This window comes from Saccopteryx bilineata, chromosome 3, assembly GCF_036850765.1.
Source record: "Saccopteryx bilineata isolate mSacBil1 chromosome 3, mSacBil1_pri_phased_curated, whole genome shotgun sequence".
Taxonomy (NCBI): Eukaryota; Metazoa; Chordata; class Mammalia; order Chiroptera; family Emballonuridae; genus Saccopteryx; species Saccopteryx bilineata.
The window spans coordinates 209,282,481-209,293,724 of record NC_089492.1 but is presented as its reverse complement, the minus strand read 5'-3'; the positions used below and the strand labels follow the sequence as shown (position 1 = coordinate 209,293,724).

General features: G+C 37.7%; 1 protein-coding gene across 1 annotated transcript in view; it reads right to left on the bottom strand.

The window, feature by feature from the left end:
* Positions 1-249: 249 nt before the first annotated feature.
* Positions 250-11,244, bottom strand: part of ABCD3 (ATP binding cassette subfamily D member 3) — a 98,419-nt gene continuing 87,424 nt past the window's right edge. Inside the window, exons 21-23 of the mRNA XM_066268714.1 lie at positions 8,238-8,342; positions 4,704-4,760; positions 250-1,854 (exon numbers count right to left, since the gene is read on the bottom strand). Coding sequence (XP_066124811.1) covers positions 1,777-1,854; positions 4,704-4,760; positions 8,238-8,342 — 240 coding nt within the window. The 3' untranslated portion in view covers positions 250-1,776. The remainder of the gene's footprint in view (positions 1,855-4,703; positions 4,761-8,237; positions 8,343-11,244) is intronic.

The window sequence follows — 11,244 nt, the reverse complement described above, 5'->3', positions numbered from 1 at the left end:
AAAGGAAAGAAAAAATGTGCGTAGTACAAATCATTACAGGAGGAATTGGGAGGCAGTTATTAGTAGGTACAGGGTAATCTAGAAATCCAAAAATCTCAAACTTACCCCATGCCTTAAAATCTTTCCCCAGACTACCTGGTAGCATTTAGGAGGTACACTAATGGGTTTACGTGGCTTTTCTAAAAGAAAATTTTATTTTATTAAACCACATATGACACAACTTTTCAAAAAAAAAAAAGAGACACTGGGTACAAAAAAAAGCTTTCTGAATGTTAGTTTATTTTTGTGTTTTTCAAGTCAAGACTGTATAAACTATGTATGAACTACCCATTATTTATATACCAGAAAAAGAACAAGCAAAGAATGTATAGGATATCTGATTTTAAAAATTTCTGAACAGAAATTAAGCAAGTATACAAGTACATTAAAAAGTGGTAAAAACTGAATGTTAAATATTATGAAATCAGTACATCAAGTTTTACTTTGGTAGCTGATAATTCTTATAACTAATTCCACAAAAAAACAATACCAGTTATGCAGAACAAAAATTTTAAATGCCCCTTTCTGAACCCCAGTTTGATCAAACTGATTTCATATCTAGCTTATTGATCACATTCAGTTTCAGTTCTCCCCCTGCAAATAATATATGTGGTCATTGATGGTGATTTGGTGAGGTGAAATCAATTTTTCTTAGGATAGTTCAACATAATAATCCAAATATTAAAAAGTTTTTAAAGATTCACAGAGATTAATCAGTACCTACAGAACATAATTCACTCATGTGAATACTAGCTGTATAACATTTTAAAACATAAAATCACAGTCAGAGACATCTAGAACCCTGCAGACTCACTGCATTGCTTCATGTAGTGCATTCTGGTAGCTCACCTGGAGTTTAACACCATGGAACCACCACACTGTTAATGAATGGGCTTTACTGTACACAAATCCATCCAATTCTTGAAAAAAAAAAATCTAAACATCTTGTAAGACTCTGAACTTACTTGAACATGTAAGGACTTTGTGTTTTAACATCCCAAACATTGGGAAGATCGGGTGTAAAACATGGTAATCACCTCTTGTAAAGCAAAACTGCATATATTTTTGTTATATCACCACAAAGAATCTTCAAAACAACTCGACACTGCCCATTGAAAGGGGTACATTTATTATTTGGCCAAAGAAAATTCAAATGCCTTTCCCGGGGTCAAATGTACCCCAAGACATACACAAGGAATGAGTATAGCTGTGGCAGCTACAGAAATACGCCACCGTGTAGTGAATGTTATTCTGCACTGATGCTGTACATTTTGATAATACACTATGATTTGGCTGCTTCCCACCATCACGGGACACAAGAAAATAAAACTCAAAACTATCTCATTAGAACAGGACAAGTGATGACCCCAGGCTTAAAGAGGGTTCTTCATTGAAGGAAAAGATAGAACCATAAGAGTCAAATTAGTTGACTTCAAATGGTTTACATCCCAGGATGAATCAGGTTACACTGATTAAAGCCCAATTTAATTTAGGCAGTTTTTTAACCACAAAAATAAGGTCATTCTTAGTACATATTAATAATTAAACCAACATATACACAATTAGTAATATCCTATATAATATTAAATTTTTAGCAACTTGTTCTCGATTACTTTATACTTAGTTAATTTGTTGCTTTGTTTAAAAAAAAAAGCTCAACTTTAATTTACAATGTACTTGGAATTTCTAAATGTGTTCTGTAATTATTTCATTGAAGCAGGTACAGTTCTCCGGATTCTAAGAGCCAAACTCAACTGTATCTTCTGTTATCTGTTTAAATTCATAATTTCCTCTTCCATCCATATGCAAGTAGTACTATGGGAAAAAAAGGGGGAGAAATCAATAACTAAGAGAATTTCCTTCTTGTCAGAAATGTAGATTATTATCCAAGTAAATGATAAAAAATAATTATTTCAAGCCACTAATCTTGAAAAGTTTATACACAGAAATGCATATAGCTCTCCAAGGTAGGACTAAATGAAGAAGTCTGTTCTTTTTAAAAATAGCAACATTATGACTCTGCTTAGAATGGATATGGTACTTGACCTTCTGAGAATTAAAATACTAGACATTCTCATTATTTTAAAGAAACCAAATCTATAAGCTTCCCATAAGTAAGAATGTTTCTATGACTCCACAACCAAGGATCTGATTTACAATAGGTCAAACTGCGTGAAGCGCAAGTCTGTTCAATCAGGCAGTCTTTATAATTCCTTAATAATGTTTCCTAGACGAGCTTGGAACCTGACTAAAAGCTTCTGTTTGGGGATTTAGCAGAGGAGAGAAAGAGCTATACAGTGGGCTAACATCCAATCCTATGAAGAAGCTCAGGACAGTGGTTAATAAAGCATCTGTTTAAGTGGCTTTTTATTTACAGAAGACTTCTGTTTCTCTGTTTTCTATATTGTTATTTCTTAGCTATTCTGGCCTATAAACCTTGCTGTCCCTCCTCCTGTCATTCCTCCGTCACATAATCACTAGTCTGATGGTTATTTTGCTGCTTGTCTATACGTATCTCCAGAAGAGAGGTAAAACCCAAGTCCTCTCACTGTTCAATGGTTGTTAGGTTTATGAACTTCTAAGAAAATACAAGGGTTTGTATATACGGTATGTCCATAAAGTCATGGTGCACTTTTGATTGGTCACAGGAAAGCAACAAAAGACGACAGAAATGTGAAATCTGCACCAAATTAAAGAGACTCTCCCAGTTTCTGTAGGATGATGTGGCAGCATGTGCGCATGCGCAGATGATGATGTAACACCGGGTATACAGTGGAGCAGCCCACGGCCATGCCAGTCGAGATGTGGACAGTACAGAGGAAAGTTCAGTGTGTTCTGTGGCTTGCTAAATTCGAATCCGTGACCAAAGTGCAACAGGAATATCAGTGCGTTTATAACGAAGCGCCACCACATAGGAATAACATTACTCGGTGGGATAAGCAGTTGAAGGAAACCGGCAGTTTGGTGGAAAAACCCCATTCTGGTAGGCCATCAGTCAGTGACGAGTCTGTAGAGGCTATACGGGATAGCTACCTAAGGAGCCCTAAAAAATCTGTGCGTGAGCCCACATCGAACTGCACTGAATAGGTACGAAACTGGGAGAGTTTTCCTTTTATTTGGTGCAGATTTCACATTTCTATCATCTTTTGTTGCTTTCCTGTGACCGGTCAAAAGTGCACCATGGCTTTATGGACATACTGTATATATTTTAAACTGCTCTGATTTCTAATTATTCAATTTCTCATTCAATTCATGAAAATATAGGCAAATTATAATGCCATAATAAAAACTATCTTTAAAAGTCACAGAGCTACATAGAATTTCACTAGATTTTATGAAGTACTCTCATATAGGCTATCTCTTTAATACTCATGGTTATCTATAAGGCAGACCAGGATCAGTGACTTCAGTATAGGAAGGAAGCAACTGATGCCAGAAACAGTGGTGTCTGCAGCCAGGGTCTCTAACCTCAGTCCCATGCCTCTCACTTTATCATGTGTACACTGCTGTCCACCACAGGTTCTTAGGGGTAAAGAGGACTCTGCATCCCTCAGACACTTAGCCTAGTACCTGGCACAAAAGGTGCTCAATTAGGAGTGTATTTTATGAGACAAGATACCTTTACCACTGTACCAACTTTTCTCAAACCCCTTCTTTTACCTAAAATTTCCATATCATTTAGGAAGAAAAAGGGGAAGAAAATAAAATGGACTAAACTGGGTTTATCTGTAGGACTTGATCACTTGACATAAAGAGCTGAAAAGTACTGCTCCGATCCCGAGCACAGCGCTGCTGCAGCGGCGGGACGAGGCACCGTGCACACCGGCTGCAATACCTCTGTGGACGGAGGTGACTACCTGACGAATCTCCTTTATTACAATGCAAGGATGAACACAGCTGGCATCATTCAAGTTCTCTGCGGTCCTGACTGCCACTAAAAATATCCCTAGACTTTCCGGAATCTAATCCTTCTTAGGAGTCTTTCCCGTTCTCCAACACTAGATGGTAAGAAAAAGTTTATGTAGCCACAGTTGTGATAAAATTATGCAAATTTTAATCAGTCATTATATGACAGTCATTTATAAAACTAGAGAACCAACAACCAGTTCTCTAAAATCTCTCATATATAAAAGGGATTGTTTCTAGATATTGTAGCTTTCAATACTGACAACTACATTACTATTTAAGAAAATCCTACTTCATTTTATTATACTGAGACAGAATCACCCTGTTCCCTTAAGGTATAGATATATAAGGGAACATACACCAAGAAATCTAAAACCATAATCAACTGAATTCACGCATTTAACAAAATAAACACCTGACCAAGCGGTGGCACAATGGATAGAGTGTTGGACTGGGACACAGAGGACCCAGGTTCGAGACCCCAAGCTCTGGTTTGAGCTAAGCTCACCAGCTTGAGCCCAAGGTCGCTGGCTTGAGCAAAGGGTCACTCGGTCTGCTGTAGCCCCCCCTCCACAGGTCAAGGCACATATGAGAAAGCAATTAATGAACAACTAAGGTGCCGCAACAAAGAATTGATGCTTCTCATTTCTCTCCCTTCCTGTCTGTCTGTCCCTGTCTGTCCTTCTCTCTGTCTGTCCCACACAAAAATAAATAAATAAGTAAACCTTCACTGATCATTCACTGTGAGAGATACGAACCTCATGGTGCTTCCAGAGAGACTTCCTGTGTGACACAGTGAAGAGGGTGATGCCAACCTAACACAAAGAACAGGACTCAGATTCATATCAATAGCACAGAGTACTATTTAAACCACTCTATATATTTTAAGGTATTAAAATCATGGTCTTTAGTAGCTACAGCTAAAAATTAATGTCAAAAAGAAAAAATTACAACTGATGCCAAATGTTCAAGGTAATACAGTTATCAATAAAGTTCTTTAAGAAAAAAAAACAACAAGCCCCAGCATTGTGTATTATTTTGTTTTGGGCAGAAAATATATAACCTGGCACATTTTCTAGTTAGTCTAAAAAAATATGAAAAGTGTATAAGAACAACAGAAATAGCAAAAGGTCAAAATCAGAAAAATTAAATCAAACATAAAATACGGTGTACAGAGATGTGTTGCAGAATTAGTCACCTGAAACCTATATAATTATATTAACCAGTGTCACTCCAATAAAATCAATTAAAATAACAGAAAATTTAAATCGATATAATATTGCCTACAGTCAATTTGTTTTTCAAATACAGGGTCATAATCCTTTATTAGAAACCCATTTTGGAATGTGCCTTGGAATTCAGATCTCAGAAAAGCAGTATTTACCACCCCAGAGTGTTGTGGGGCAGAATTCTGTAATTAAACACACAACTGTTTTTTCTACAGCATCACTGTGGAATGAGAATAGTTAAAGGCCTTTAAGTATCTTTTGTTAGTTCAGGTCAAGTTTGGCTACCCAAAAAATGATGATTAAAAAAAAGTCTTTGGTTTTAAAAAGCTTACTGGAGTTTAGATCGTGAATAAGCTTTTAGAGATCTGAACTTTAGATTTAAAAAAAACAAAAACACTAATTGATATAACTAGTTGCTCTAGATCAGTGGTTCTCAAGTGGGAGGTCATGCGTGTGTGTGATTTTGTCTCTTAGGGGACATTTAGCAATGTCTATAGACATTTCTGACTTTCACAACTGAGAGTGCTTATACACATTTAATGGGTAGAGCACAGAAATGGTGCCAAACACCATCCAGTGCAGAGAATAGCCTCACACTAAGAATTATCCAGCCAAAAAGGTCAACAGTGCTGAGACTGAGACAACCTGCTCTAGGTCACTGTCTGTCCAAATGGGTCCCTCGGGGCTGACAGAGACACAGGCCAGGGTATCCAGGGCACTTCCATCGTGAGTTCTAAATTTTATTGTCATGTGATAATTTTTTAAAAAATCAGCATAAGTATATTCTGGGTCATTTCTATCAGGAGATTTAAGTGCCAAAGTTTGTATTTATACTTCTGCTGGTACAAAGTGACAACTTAATATCACTTAAAATCTTCAATGTGTCATAAGTTTGGCAGCTATGTCAAAAAGTTCTCCAACTGGTTAGAAACTGATAAAATAAATATGCTATCAGTTGTTAATAAAACATCCATTTTAACAGTACAACAAATATCTGATTTTTGAAAGTTCATTTTGGTCCTGGCTGGTTGGCTCAGTGGTAGAGCATCAGTCCAGCAAGTGGATGTCCCAAGTTCAATTCCCAGTCAGAGCACACAGGAGAAGTGTCCATCTGCTTCTCCACCCCTCCTCCTCTCACTTCTCTCTCTCTCTCTTCTCCTCCCCAGCTGTAGCTATGGCTCGATTAAAGCAAGCTGGCCCCAGGCACTGAGGATGGCTCCATGGCCTCTGCCTCAGGTGCTAAAACATAGCTCCAGCTGCAACAGAGCTAGGGCCCCAAATGGGTAAAGCATCGCCCCCTAGTGGGCTTGTCAGATGGATCCTGGTTAGAGCGCATGTATGTAAGAGTCTGTCTTTGCCTCCCCTCCTCTGACTAAATTAAAAAAATAAATTTAAAAAAAAGTTCATTTCATATATCGTTTCTCTTTTCATGATTCTACAATAACTGAATTAGATCTTGACTTAGTGAGGCATTCTTTGTAAAAGAATTACTAAAGTCAAAATACATAAGAGGAGAACCATATTTTATGTGGGGACTTAGAGCTACAACTAGATACAAAAGGAAATCACATGATCAAAATTACCAGCGAAGAGCCTCTAAGTCACTGATCAAACAGACTCCAAGGTATTATGTGTAAGAGAACACCTCTAATACCTATAAATCTGAAATCTATATATATAAATGCATTAAAAAATTATAAATGACCAAAACTGATTCAAGAATAGAAAACAAATCATTAAAAAAACAAAACCAGTAGTAAAAGTGTTCCTACAAAGATGGATGTAACAAATTTATCCTTTCATCAATATGTCAACACTTCTCAAACTTTGATGTGCATTTGACTCATCTGGAAATTTTGTTCAAGCACAGACTGAATCAGCAGGGCCTAAGATTCTGTGCTTCTAACAGCTGCAGGTGGTGTCCGTGCTGCTGACTCACGACCACACTTGGAGCAGCAGGAATCCATACTTTTATGTGCATCTGACCTTTCGTATTTATTTTAAATGCCCAAAGAGTAGTTACAAAGGTACTTTGACCCGTGGTTGAGCAGTGGATAAAGCGTCAACCTGGAATGCTTAGGTCGCCAGTTTGAAACCCTGGGCTTGCCTGGTCTAGGCACATATCAGAAGTAACTACAAGTTGATGCTTATATCTCCTCCCCCACTTTCTAAATTCAATAGTTAAAAAAAAAAAAAAGATTCCTGTACTTCATTTACTTATGTAAAATCTTGTTGGATTTGCTCAAAATTGTGAGAAAAATCCAACAACAGTAAAGATGGTAATGACAATTCCTCACAGAAAAAAAAAAACAACAAACACTGAGACTACATACTGAATAAATGCTTAAGGAATGAAGCCAATGTAGAGAGCCTCAGAAAAGGCTACTAAAAGAAGCTTGGTAAAATACTGCCCAGGTGAGAGGGCAAAGATGAATAAATTAAAGACGCCAAATGATCACTGGTGAATCTTCTTGATTGAAAAAACTAAAACAAATGATATTTAGGTAAAGTTAATGGAACAAATTAAGAAAACACCAATTTATTAGCTCTGTGTATAGAAAATGATGTAAAAAGGAAATAAATTTAAATATATTATTCATTTCTTTTTTTTTCTTTTTTTTAAATATTTATTTATTTACTTTTTTAGATTTTATTTATTCATTTTTACTAGAGAGAGAGGGGAGAGAGAGAGAGAGAGAGAAGGGGGAGGAGCAGGAAGCATCAACTCCCATATGTGCCTTGACCAGGCAAGCCCAGGGTTTTGAACCGGCGACCTCAGCATTCCAGGTCGACGCTTTATCCACTGCGCCACCACAGGTCAGGCCTATTATTCATTTCTTATCTTAAGATGTGGCTAAAGGGAATTAGATACAGAATTTGTGTACTTTTTCTTTTACCCATAACTATTACCCATTTAAATTTTTGCTAAAGCAAGATATTATCCTTTGACAGCAATCGGTTACTTAATAACTCAGAATCTTCTCTTGGCTAGATATCTGCCTGGACACAGAGTGCACCAGGAAAGGGGACAGGACCCTCAAACTGAGAACCTGTCCTACTTACCTCTCGACAATGACTGTAAATGTAGCCTTCCACGTCCACACTCACAGCACTTGTGCATTCATCCAAAATGGCAAACTGGGGTTTATGATAAAATAACCTTGCCATCTGAAGCATAAAAAATAAATAAATAAAACTGTGTATAATCACATGCATAAGTTAATAAATTAAAACAGATTAATTTAGGTATGTACTTATAGTCTTATAAAGCAAGTATAAAAATTATTCTAAAAAATTTATCTCCCAAAAATGAAAACGTAACTGCTTTCTTTTATCTTCATGAACAAAGAGAGAAATAGGAAATATTTTTAAGAGTAAAATAAGACTTTTAGGACTGAAACGAAGTAAAGTTGAGTTTTAAACTAATATTAAAGAAAGTTCTCTACATAAGATTAAAGGGTACATATTTTAACCAAATCTTAGAATTCAGACTTAGAAATAGCTCAGGTGCAAAAATGTGTCTATCTTTAAATATTTTGTTGCTTAAGTAATGTCTATTAATATTAAGTTGCCAATATTCCCATCAATCCTTTTTAGTGCACCTGTATTATATTCCTATAGTTAGTATTAGTCTTGCTCATTTTTTAAAGTGTTTGCTAAATTTTTTTTTTCATATAAGAGAAAGTTTATTTAGAAAGTTACAGAGGCAGTGGAAGTGAGCCAGCTGGGGTGTGTGGGCTCAGGAAACAAGTTACAGAGGCAGAAGAAGGGCCCCTGGAGCTCAGGAGAGAGGCAAAGGCGGCACCTGAGAGGAAGGGGAGGAGAAAGGGAAGGACTGGGCATGCTCCCGGCAGAGACAGTGTGCCAAGCCTTCACTGATTATATAACTAAAAATTAACATCAAGATTTTTATAGCTTACATTTCTTCGATTAGCAGGAATGTTGAACTTTCTCGTGTTTACTTGCCATGTGTTTTATTTTCTGCAATTTATTTATTCTGATCCTTTGTCCTAACAGATAATCAAATTTGTCATCTGCCCCTTACAATAAGCTCTATGTTGCGAGTCCAATGGACACTTTTCTATCCCTTATCCCATTTAGCTTCTCTGCAAAATTCAATTCAGGTGACCACTCCTTCCTTCTTGGGACAGTGAGAGCGAACCATGGTCTTAAGTTTTTTTCCCACTTCTTCAGGCTGCTTTCTCAGTATCTTTTCCAGCTTTTTCTCTTCCACTTACCCATTGAATGTTGGGGTCCCTCAGGGCTAACTCCGAGGCCCTCTTCGCTTTTTTTCTATATTGTATCTAAGTAATCTCATCAAATTTCATGATTCCAAATATTTTTTACATTTGTAAACTCCCCATACATATCTTTCATTCAAACTTCTCTTCTAATTTCCAGATCAATATATAAAAATTTGTTTTTGATTCTTGGATATCTCACAGGAGTCTGAGACTTTAAATATCTAAAACTCTTATTGATTTTCCCCTTAAAATTCACTCATCCATCACTCCCACATAACACTATCAGTTTCTCAAGCTAGAGAGCCATGAGTCCTTGATCTTTTTCTATTCCTCCTTCCTTTCACACCTCATGTTTAGTCTATTCCGGTAAGTTTTACTGTGTGTATGGTTCACTCACTTTTCCCCCATCTCCACTATCAATGGCTTTAGCCAAGAAGACAATTTCTGCCTGATTGACCACAAACAGCCTATTTCCTCTTTTGCTCTTCTCCAATCCATTCTCCATTAGCCAGAGAGGATCTCAGAAATGTAAATCACAGAATTTCACTCTTCTGCTTAAAACCATTTAACAACTTCCCTATTTCATTAAAATAAAACTCAAATTCCTTACCATGGCCTATAAGGCCCTACACAATCTTATTCTTCCTCACTCTCTTAACCTCCACATTCAAGCCAATATCAGCTCCTCCCGACTACCAGAACATGAGACCCAGTCTTAGGCATTAGAGGCTCAGCACCTGTCGATTTCCTTTTGTCTCAAATGCCTTACTTTGCTTCTTGAACCCTTCAAATTTCTGCTGTCACCTCCTCAGACAACCTACCCTGACCTCTCCTAGTCATTATTAATATCCTGTTGGGCAGATAAAATGTATTATGCTCACTTTGTTAAAGATGGCACTGCCCATGAGGAGGCCGTCGCCCAGGTGATATTAATGTGTGTTGGGGGTAGGCTAAAGGCAGGCAGAATCCTTGTAGCCTGGGGCTTGGTTTTGGGATTAAGCCTTTCCCACCTGTCTTGATGTGGGGTAGTACAATCCAATCATGCCTCAGAGAAGTGACTTTGTATTAAAGACTTCCCTATTTTGTATATTGGATTAAAGGTTTGGAATCTACACTATAAAATGGGGGCAGAACGAGAGCTTGCTCTCTTGGTTCCTGGAATGATTAGCATGAGAGAGCAGAGAGATCACAGCAGAGAGCAGCAGAAAGAGGCCATGTGGCCAGGAGAAGCAGCCAAGATGGCGGAGTGTTGAGTGAGAGGCCAGTTTGTGCAGTTTGACGCTGGAGAAGGAAGGAGATGGGGAACAGAGGTGAATAAGTCTGGTGAGCTAGAAACCTTTGATTCTAGGAAACTCGGATAAGTCAGTAGCTTTGTGAGCACTGAATGTTAGTGGGTTTTGGAGCCCAGTGTGTGTTTTTACTTGCCCGCCGGGTGCAAGCTAGGATTAAAGATGACAGCCCATCAGTTCTTGGCTCCGTTGTTTCTTTACCGACTGTTCGAATCCAATGAGAACCTGCATGGGCCAGGAGGCTGCTGTGATAGTGGCCCTGGCTGCTGGCTTTACATATCCCTTCTATACCATCTCTGTGGCACTTCTGATCCTGTGAATTGTATGTTGTCTGATTCTTTGTCTACTGCCCCAGGCCAGAATATTCATTCTCAAAAGCAGAGAGCCCACTTTAATCGGTACTGTACACCCAATACTTCATATATAAGAAACATTCAAATATTTGATAAATGATTGACTAAAACATACAAAATTGACTTCTTGGGGCTTATATCTATTTGTGTGAGGTGAGGAAGGGGAAGCAGCAAATATAGACTA